Below are 10,492 nucleotides of genomic sequence, written 5' to 3' on the forward strand. Positions count from 1 at the left end.
ATTTTACAATGGCAGGGATGGTGCTGACCACGCTTTGGGGCTGGAATAACGGCTGTATCAGGAGCCTGATGAGTGCAGGGGTGTGCTGGAGGCATGGACAGCAATGTCATCCTTGGCACTTCTCATCTCCAGGGTGTTGAGCTTGCTGAGGAATGTGAAATTGTGACATTTTCTCTGAAAACTAAAAATCCAGGCTGGGTTGAGTTCGCACCCCTTCCCTCTGGCAGGAGGATCATTTCTCAGTGTCAGACATGGTGTGCAAACCAAGCTCTGGATGGACATTACATTATCAGGGAGAACTTGCCTGGTCCAGAGCCTTTGGGCAGGAACATCTGTCCCAACTGGCAGTCAAGCTGCTGTCAGGAGAACTGGGTGATCCCTTTTAGCTAAACCCCCTTTTCCTCAGGCTGCACAGTTCCAGCTCAGTTTCCACCTTCTCTACATCCCAGTTACCCCTGAAATGCTTGTTTTGCTTCTTTAAAATAGTCAATGATTGCCCTCTCCTGGCTGGTCTCTCTTACTGCTGCACTGCAGCGCTGCTTTTTGGCAGAGCACTTTTCCAAGCTCAGTGGGAAGCTCCAGGCTTGACTCTCCCAGCTCCTGGCTGGATGACACACAAAGTGAATTGGGTGCTCGTTCTCTTTTTGCAAACCCCACTTCTCAACTCCTCAGAACCTTCTTCTCTCAAACAACTGGCACCAAATAGTATCTGATTTGAAGGAAACGTTTATTGCCCTGCGTGGGGTCAGTTCCCTGCCCTCCCAGGCCAGGGGGTGCCTGGGGCAGGGGATGCTCAGGCTGCAGCCACGGGCTTTGGGCGGGGGCTGTTGATGCCTTCAGCTGCTTTCACTTGACACACGTCCTGCAAAAACAACAAACACAGGGTAAGTGAATCTGCCAAGCTGCCAGCAACAGAGAGTTTACTCCAGAAAGAAGTATTTTCCTCTCCCCTTTTAGCTGATTATGTCCAAGGGGACTTCCCTGTGCTGGCCCAGGCACAGACAATGCTTGCCCAGGCACTCAGCTCCTGCTGGTGCCATTCTCCATGCCTGTGGCGGAAAGAGGAAAAAGCTTCTGGGGCAAAGCTGGGCTATGTGTGCTCTGGAGGAAAGGGAGAACTCAGACTTTGGGGGAAATAAGTGAAAAGCTTGTGCTGCTCAGGCACTCAGCATAGGTTAAGTTCTGTTAATGCCTGCAGCTGACAGGGGTTTTTGTGAGTCTGCTCCTGTGCTCTGCTCACATCCACCTCCTTCAGCCTGATCACAAAGGGCAGCAAAAAGTTTTCTGTGGTTGTTTAGCTGTTTTTTTACTCCTCAGGTGCAGTGGCTTACTTTGGCCAGTAACTGCCAACCCCAATTGTACCAGAGCTTGTAAGCACAGACACTCCTGGCTAATTCCCCTCATTTTGGCCAAATTTAAATGTGATCCAGAGGCTGCAACCACACAGTTCACAGCTGTGTGCAGTTAATGTAGAGGAGCTGGGCTCTGCCTTTCAGGTGCTGCTCGTTTGCTAAATTGGAGAGGAGACCTGCCCCAGGTGCAGCCCCATTCCCAGGGTTCCACCCTCTGTCTCTGTCCTCTGTTCCCCTGAACCCGTGGGGCAGTTTTAAAAGCAGCTTTTAAGGCTGGAGAAGTGCTGGGGACAATGATGGATCCAGCCTGGTGGCTTGGAGTGGGGTTTTAGGCACCTCTGAAAACTCAGCCTGCTGATGTGGGTGAGCAGGTGACCAGGACAGAGCAGCAAAGGTAAGATGTTCTTCACCTTCACTTTGCAAACAGGAGCCCCTGTCAAGCTGGCTCAGGGTCTGGGTTATTTGCAGGATAAAATGTCTTAAATCAGGTGGCAGAGGTGAGAACTGGACCTGGTTAATGTTGTGGTGGAAAACCTGAAGAGTAAAATCCTTGGGGCCTCCTGCCCTTTCTGCAGCTTCTGGGGACAACTGGCCCTTGCTATGGGGCAAACCCGGGGGTTTCAAGGCACCATCAGTAACTTCAGGGCAAAAATCCCTTGCCTATTCCCCCTGGCAGGGGTGGGCAGGCTATCACCAGGGCTCCCAGAGGAGATGCTCAGGTGCAGACATTCACTTTGGGGATGCTATTTCAAACCTCAGCTGAAGCAAGCCTGTGATGATTTAATCCTCTAAATAATTTCCAACACCTTGAAAATGTGTGTCTGAGAGGCCAGTTTGGCAGCTGGGGGTGCAGCTGGGCTCCTGCAGCCCTGCCCGGAGGTGGCTTTGGGGGTTTTGGTGTCCCAGGGTGCTCAGTACCGTTTTCCAGGGCGCGTACACGATCTGCTCCGCCCTCAGCCCCAGGCACTCGGCGTGCTGCTCGAATTCCTCCCGCTCTGCTGTGCTTATGCTCAGGTTCCTGGCTGGAGAAGGATTTGTCAGGCGTTAGATACGGACTGGTGGCCTCAGCACAGCCCTTTGTGTCGCTGTCCTTGCCGCCCCCCTTCCCCAGCAGTGCTTGCAGTGGATGTGCTCTGTGTGGGGGTCTCTCACCCCCACAGTGAACCCACCTGAACAAAACCAACCCTGGGCATCACTCCTTCAACCCTGTCCCAAAAAACTCGGGTCCTGCATGGTTAAAGGGGGGTTGCAGGATGGTTTGATACTCCTGGGGTGTCAGGAGAGACCAAGGTGGAATATGGAGGCTGTTTTCTACATGTGTCTTCAAAATCTCTCAAGCAACTGCTTTGCAGCCTGGCAAGGTGATGGGGAGCCTTACCAGGGTCAAAACTGCTGCTTTATGGGTTTGTGGTTAAATCTGATCAGCCTTAGCACTGCAAAGCCACGTGCTCTGCCCTGGCAGGTAAGTACTGAAACGTCATGGTCGGCTTGAAAATGTTGAGATTTTACAATGATATCGATGCTGAATTGTATTTGCTTCCTGTTCTTTGAATATTTATGCTGTAAGTGGGTTTGGTCTTTAACTTGCTTTTCCTGCTCTGCCAAGAGATGTGGGGTTTAATGGGGTTTGCAAATCCCATGACTGGCGGGGTGTTGGTCTCAGGAAAGTCACTGACTGCTGGTGACACCGAGCTGCTGTATGGCTTTAGCTGATAACTTTGTGTGGGTGGCTGGGTGTGCCATGATAGCTTTAAATGACTTTAGGATGGAGTTTCATACCGTAGAGATACTGCCCCAAATAGGTCCTTTCCCTCTGCATTTGGTACTGGATGAGTAAAAGGTTTTCAGAGCTCACGTTCATCAGCATCCCCTCAGTCTGCTGGGTCATGGCTTGGAGAGAACAGACACACAGAGAACACAATAATTCAGATTTGCAGTGCTGCAGCAGCAATAAACTCCAGCCTAGGTGTGGCAATGTCAGTACTCCCTGGGATTCAGCCTGCAGTAGCTGGTGAGGAAAAATGTCCTGAAATGGGGTGATTTTTTTGGCTCTTGCTTTATAGAAATTGCATTTCTTAAAAATGGGGCAGGGATGTGAAGAAGCCGAAGTCCCCCAGCTCCTGTCCTGCTGTTGGAATGTGCTGAGTGATGGGGTGTGTTGGGACTCAGGGTGTGAGGGGTCAGTGCAAATGTGTCCCAGGGGGCTGCAATTCCCACCCCAGACTGGCTCACCCCACTTCCTCAGCAAGGAGGAAGAACTCGGAACAAGAGGCTTCGTTAATTCCCGAAACCTGCCCTGGGTGTTCCGTCCTGCCCCCAGGGGATTGTGAAATGACTTCACAAACAGGATGCTGTTCTCCTGCAGGGATGGGAGCAGGCTGGCTCCTGGCACAGCGTTGCTCTGTGGTTTAATGTGGCTGGATAGCAGGGCTGTGATCCCTGGGCTGCCCCAGGAGCAGGACTTCTGAGTTTCTTCATCTGTTCATTTCTAAAATAGTAACGTTCTGGATGCTGTTATATAGGAACCATAATGTTAGGACAGTATTTTTTTTCTTATTTTTGTGAGCAATCTGTTTTGTTTTGCTTAAAGCTAACAAAGTTATTAATTTCTTTAAAGCATAAAAACCTGTATCAAATTACCTTCATCTCTGTGGTTTCTGACACAAAGTGCTTACCTGAAAGCATAAAGCAGCTGTGCCTACATTGATGGATATCAGAAAGGCCAGTAAGACATAAAAGTGAAGTTACAACACCAATACTAGTAAGGCTAATATCTAAAATTACTACAATAGCAAATAAATGAGCAGTAGAACCAACCGATCCCTGTGTTATTTGCTATTGTAGTAATCTAAAATTACTACAATAGCAAATAAATAAGCAGTAAAACCAACTGATCCCTGTGTTAGCCTCACAGTATCCTTAACAGGATTTCCACCTTGCAATCCCATCAGGTATCACACTTCTGGGCTGAGTCCCCCTATCCCCTTTATTCCCGGTGCCCCCGGGTTTGGAGCCACCGGGGCTTCAAACAGGCAGAGACTCTGGAATAAAATACATCAGATAATGTAAAACAGGGAAATGGGCCCTTTGTGTGTCTCAATCCTTGTGAAACCGTGGGCTGGGTGTTAACCCCTTCCGTGCCACTCACCGTTCTTCACCAGCGTGGCGTTACCGGCAATGACTTCCAGGTAGGTGAGGTTGTTGGTAAAACATTGGTCCCCCCTGGAGAGAGAGGGAAAGGGGGTGATGCCGTTGTGTGGAAGGAGCAGCAAAGCCCCAGCCCTGCCCCGGGCACCTGCCACCTCCTCCTCAGGGTTAATTTCTCTCGCCGTTAAAATCAAGGCGTTTCTCTCCCTCCAGTGGCAGCTCATGGTCTCAGCCTTGCCATTGCTCCCCCACCCCTTGGTGGTCAGACGTTTTCCACCCTGAAATAACTGAAACCTCAAAGTGCTGCTTGTGTTGGCACAGAAAAATTCATCCCCTGAAATTCTGCCCCTGTGGGGGAAACAGCTTTTGGTGCCTGGCAGGGTCAGCAGCCACGGCACAGGGACTTGTGGAAAGTTCTCCTTCCCTGGAAAGGTCTTCTCCTTGCCTGCGTGGCTTGGTGCCTGTGAGACCTCTGTGCCCTACAAAACTTGTCTAAACCTGTTTGGTCTGTTGAAATAAACGAGGAAATAAAGGGGATGAGGGAGAGGGTGCACAGAGCAGGCAGGGGCGACTCCTTTTGGAGAAACCAATCTGGAACCGGGCTCGCATCTCGTGCTGGAAGATTTTCGGGCTGCAGCAGGGAGGGGATGGGTTCAGGGCACGGGGACCGCATCTTACACGGCCACGAAGTGGCTGATGAGCAGGTCCTGCCCGCCGGGCCCGGGCTCCAGGCGCAGCAAGGCGTGGTCGATGAGCAGCATCTCCACTTGGTGCCGGGGGAACTGGGCAGCCCCTGCCACGTACAGCCAGGTCCCCGGCAGCTGTGGGGAGAGCGGGGACAGGTGGGTTTGCAGGAGAAACCCTGAGATTTCCACCCTCCCCGGAGCAAAATTGATATTCTCGGATATTCCGCCAGGGCTCTTGCGTTGGCAGCGATAAGGTGAAATATTTGCAAATGAACCGGGGGAAAAAAATAGCTGGGTGTGGGGGTTGGGAAAGGTGCTGGCACCGAGAGGACAGCCCGGCTTTGCCGCGGGAGATTTGCACCCAAAAATACCCAGCCCACCCGCCTTGTTTCGAGGTCACTGCTGGAAACCCGAGAAAACTGGGTCATTCCAGGTGTTTTGGACACCAAACGCTTCCCGTTTGCTGCAGGTGTTTCACCGACGGCGCCTCGGCAGATGCGCTGGACGAGCAGAGGGCACACGGCGGGGCTGTGCCCTTTCCCGGGGGCACACGGCGGGGCTGTGCCCTTTCCCGGGGCACACGGCGGGGCTGTGCCCTTTCCCCCGGCTAAGCAGAGCCCCCCAGGCTGGCAGCAGGCGGGCACAGCCCCAGCCCCGCGGTTCTCTCCTACCTTGGAGGCCGTGATGCCGTCCGGGCGCTGCGCTCCGCAGGGCAGCGCGTCCGCGGGCAGCAGCGCTGCCAGCCCCAGGATGGCCACGAGTGCCGGGCCCATGGCTGTGCGAGCCCTGCACGGACAGACAGACGGACGGACGGACAGACGGTGCTGCTGGCTCCTGCAGCTCTGCTGGGAGGGGACAGGATGTGCCCGGCCGGATCTGCCCCTGTGTCGCAAGCCGTGCCCGGGATGAGCCTCGGGCTTGGCGCTCGCCCCGGCCGGGATGGGGCTGCTGTAGGAGCGGGCTGCTGGTTATTGTAAATCAGTAACCTGGTTATTGTGAATCGATAAGCTGGTTATTGTGAATCAAAGGCCACTCCGATGAAGGGGAGAGAGAATGATGCATCTGACTCCATCATCAGACGGCTAATTAATTACTTTATTATGCTATACTATGTGCATTGTATCTAAACTGAACCTGCCTGCACTCACCCTTGCTGACAGCTGCTCACACTGTACTCACCATCTCGGATTCTCTCATGTCTGTCCCGTGACAGTCCCAACACACACTCTTCTTGGCCCTGATAGGCCAAGGGAACAAAACATCCTCACTTTGGGTAAACTATCTCCATATTGCATTCTACTTTAGCAAGCGAGGTAAGAATTGTGTTTTCCTCCTTCTTGGCTTGTCTCACAGCTTCTCTCTGTTCAGAGGGTATGTGAATACCACAGCTGGTGATGCAGTTACTGCATGTAAAACTTCAACCTGCCCTAAATCTGCCCATTTTCCCTGTGAGCAGCTGCTGTAGTCACCTCCTGCTCTGCTGTTGATGTGTGCAGCCCCTCCCAGTGCTGGTTTGGCTGCGGACCCCCTTCCCAGTCTCAGGCAAAGCCCAAGGGTGTCACAGACATATTTTATGAAAAATCCTTTTGCCAGGATCTTTCCTCCTGAGAAGCTGAGAAGCTTCAGCTTCTCCGTGTTTTGCTGCTTTGGAATGTGATTTGGAGAATTGTTTACCCAGCGTGTGAAATTGTTTTTACTTGATGACCAATGACAGCCACCTGTGTCGAGGCTGGGAGCAGTCACAAGATTTTATTGTCATTCCTTTCTATTCCTTTCAAGCCTTCTGATGGAATACTTTCTTCTATTATTTTAGTATAGTTTTAACATATCGTTTTCTTTTAATATAATATATATCATAAAATAATTAATCAGCCTTCTGAAACATGGAGTCAAGATTCTCGTCTCTTCCCTTGTTACCTGCAATTCCACACAAAGGGGCTTTGGAGAGAAGGTGCTTTTGCTGTCCTTGCCAAAACTGGCTTTAAAAGTGGTGTTTAGGGGCCTCAGGGGTCACCCCTGTCCTGTGGGACACATCCCCAGTGCAGCTCCTGCCCCTCCCTGTCCTGCTGCTGTCCCTGTGGGGTCAGACAGGCAGGTCCTGTTTCTTTGGCATTTGGTGTCAGCAGAGCCTCCCTGAGCACTTTGGTCTGGCTCTGGGAGATGGTTTTTCCCATTCTCTCCCCTTTCCCCTCCTCAGGGACACCTGGGGCTGGGCAGGCAGGAGGGTGTCCCAGAGGAGATGGAGCAGGAGCAGCCAGTGGGTGAAACACAGGAGTTTATTTTGGGCTCAGCTGAGAACAGTGAAACTGGCTGTTTAATCCAGGAGGAAAAACCAAAATGTGGATAGGATAAATAGGATAAGAGGTTCTGAGGCTGTGCTGAGCCTGGAGGAGGATGAGGATGGAGCAGCTGACCCGGTCCATGGGGTTACCCCAGCTGAGGATCTGCATTGTCTTCACCCCTGGGCAGGGGGCAGGCATGCTGGGGGAGAGAGGAGATATCAGCTCCTGGGGCTCACCCCAGAACCCCTGGGAATGGCTGGGGCAGGGGGCTCGAGGGGGAGTGGGGGGAATGGCCGTGTGGGGGACTAAACTCCCGTTCCCCCAGAGCCCCATCCCAGCTGGGAACAGAGCCCGGCCTGGGGCTCAGCCACCCCAGGAGGGGTTTGTACCTCTGTGGAAGCGTAGAACACCTCCTGCTCAGTGAAGCCCAGGCACTGCAGGTGGGCTTTGAACTCCTCCATGTGCTCCTTGCTCACATTGGGTGTCCTTGCTGTCAGAGAAATGGAAAGGGAGGGAAGGAAATGGAGCTTTAGGGTTGCTTTGCCCCTGGGTGGTCTCTGTAGTGCAGATGGGGAGCTCACTGCCTGTCCCCATCTTTCCCCTCTCTGCACCAGGGGAAAAGGGGATTATTGCCCTGCTTGTGAGGACTGGAGATGTCCCTGCCCCTTGATCTGTCCCTGGGGAAAGCATCTGCTCACCTGAGAGACTCAGATTTGGGGAGTCAATGTTGATGTGGTTCAGGATCAGCAGGTCTTTGTCACTTTGGATCAGTCTGGCCGTGGAAGCCACCCCCTTATCATCAACTGGAAGGGATGGAGAGAGTAAGATTTCCCCACTGGTGAGCATCCACCTCATGCTGAGCCTCATCACCTTCCATCCTTGCCACTCATCCCAGTGGGGACCACTCTGGTCCCACAGTGCTGCCATAGATGTGCTGGGTGGTGGAAGAAATTTTTTTTCCCCTACCTCCAAACATGATTTTAGGTGTAAAAGGTTCAGGATGCCACATACTGGGGGGCAGAAGCAGGAGGGTTCAAGGGCTGGCTGAGTCCCCCATCCCCATTCCCATCCCCACCCCCATTCCCACCCCGTTATCCCATCCCACCCCGTTATCCCACCTCACCCTGTTATCCCATCCCCATGATCCCATCCCCATCCCACCCCATTATCCCATCATCCCATTATCCCATCCCACCCCATTATTGCGTTATCCCATTCCATCCCACCCCACCCCATTATCCCATTCCCATCCCCATTCCCATTCCCACCCTGTTATCCCATCCCATCCCCATGATCCCATCCCCATCCCACCCCATTATCCCATTATTCCATCCCACCCCATTATTACATTATCCCATCCCCATCCCATTCCATCCCATCCCCATCTCATCACCATCCCACCCCATTATCCCACCCCATTATCCCATCCCATTCCCATCCCAGTGGATCTTTACCATGCACCAGGGTGGAGTTCTCCTGGGAGACCTGGATATTGCTGAAGTTCCTCACCACACAGGTCTCATTCCTGTGGGGCAGAGAGGTCAGAGGGAGCAAACACCCCCCGGCTTGCCCCAACCAAACCTGAGGGATTTGGAACATGAGCAGGACTGCAGAGCTTCAATAAATGAGGCACAGCTGCTCTCCAGCCCTGAATTGGTGGGGTGTCTCAGCCCAGAGGGTGGAAATGCCCCTGGGGATGGGGGAGCCAGATCAGGGCATGAATCCCTGTCCTTACATCCTTATGATTTCAGTGATGTTGAGCTCGTCCTCGTGGCTGCCAGGAGAGAAGGAAAAAGCCTCAAACGTCACTGCTCTCAGCTCTGCCAGGTGAGGGGGGTACCTGGAGGCACCAGCGATGTAGAACCACTGCCCCAGGAGCTGCAGAGGGGAGCAGAGAGGGGAAGGTTGGAGGGGCTGTGCCGGGTTCACCCCCAGGCACCCCGTCAGGGAAAGCAGAGGCTGTGTCCAGTGTCCCAGGCCAGGAGCAGGTGTGGGGTAGGATCCAGGCTTGGTGAGGCCCTCTGGGCTTTGTCCCCTTTCTGTTAAGGCACTGCTCCAGCTCCCAGGCTGGCCAGTTCTCTCTGCAGTAGTATTTTTCCTGCTCCAGGCCAGGCTGTCATTGCTTTCCTCCCATTAAAAGCTCCCGAGGGATTCAATTCTGTTTATGCAGTGAAGAGTTTGCAGATGGAGACTCCTGACCTGAGCCACCACCACTTGAAGGACTTAAAACAGAGTGGTGAGGCATTGGGATGGTGCTGGCCAGCCTGGTTTGCTGGGAGATGGAAGCAGGACCCCCCAACAGTGCCTGGTCATGAGATTATGGGTGCAGAACTGCAAGGCTTCACCCCTTCCCTGTGCAGCAGCCTGGGTTTTTTAGGAAAACAAGCATGGACAGGCAATGAGATAAACACTGAGCTGCCAATGGTTCTCCCATGACCTCCTCCTGTGTCCACAAGGGCTGGGGGCTGACAGGAAAGGAGGGGATGGTGCCTTGGCTGAGGCAGGGCTTACCTGAGGGACGGTGGTGCTGTTGAAGGTGACGGGGACGAGCGGGGCGCAGCTCTGGGGCTCGGTGGCCAGGGCCAGGGGCAGCCCCAGAAGGAGAGTGAGGGTGGCCAACATCTCCTGGCTGTGCAGGAGGATGCTCCTGCTCCGCCAGCTCAGCTCTGTCCCTTATATAGGGCTGCCAGCAAGGCTGGACATCCCCAGCACCAATGTCCCTGTTCCGCTGCTGGGCTGTTTGCTCACGCATGAAGCAACAGCAGGTGGAGGAAATCCAGCTTGCAAAATTTTGGATTTCTCCAGCACAAAAGGAGGAAACAGCCCCCCCTTGCCCCAGCCTAATGCTTCCCCAGTGCAGGCTTTTGTTCTCAGAAACTGCAATTAATTTTGTGGGTGCCTGGCAAAGTGCTCGGCAGCTTCAGGTGTGTTTGGAGACCTTGGGGACACCAAGGGCAGCAGGACATGGCATTCCCTCACAGGGCAAAGGAACCCTCGTGGAGATGGCTGGCTGGCAGCTCTGAGA

At 53.4% G+C, this 10,492-nt stretch overlaps 2 protein-coding genes across 2 annotated transcripts; both read right to left on the reverse strand.

The window, feature by feature from the left end:
• Positions 1-732: 732 nt before the first annotated feature.
• Positions 733-6,010, reverse strand: LOC115911020 (alpha-1-acid glycoprotein-like). Its single transcript, XM_030961675.1, has 6 exons — positions 5,857-6,010; positions 5,178-5,320; positions 4,501-4,574; positions 3,132-3,242; positions 2,271-2,374; positions 733-862 (listed from the first exon to the last, which is right to left on the reverse strand). The coding sequence occupies exons 1-6, from the start codon at positions 5,956-5,958 to the stop codon at positions 794-796; spliced, it is 603 nt and encodes a 200-aa protein (XP_030817535.1). The 5' UTR covers positions 5,959-6,010; the 3' UTR covers positions 733-793.
• A 1,536-nt stretch (positions 6,011-7,546) lies between these two features.
• On the reverse strand, positions 7,547-10,089 carry LOC115911018 (alpha-1-acid glycoprotein 1-like). Its single transcript, XM_030961672.1, has 6 exons — positions 9,979-10,089; positions 9,203-9,345; positions 8,922-8,992; positions 8,166-8,270; positions 7,857-7,957; positions 7,547-7,666 (listed from the first exon to the last, which is right to left on the reverse strand). The coding sequence occupies exons 1-6, from the start codon at positions 10,087-10,089 to the stop codon at positions 7,613-7,615; spliced, it is 585 nt and encodes a 194-aa protein (XP_030817532.1). The 3' UTR covers positions 7,547-7,612.
• Between the last annotated feature and the right edge of the window lie 403 nt (positions 10,090-10,492).

This window comes from Camarhynchus parvulus, chromosome 17, assembly GCF_901933205.1.
Source record: "Camarhynchus parvulus chromosome 17, STF_HiC, whole genome shotgun sequence".
In the NCBI taxonomy this organism is placed as follows: domain Eukaryota; kingdom Metazoa; phylum Chordata; class Aves; order Passeriformes; family Thraupidae; genus Camarhynchus; species Camarhynchus parvulus.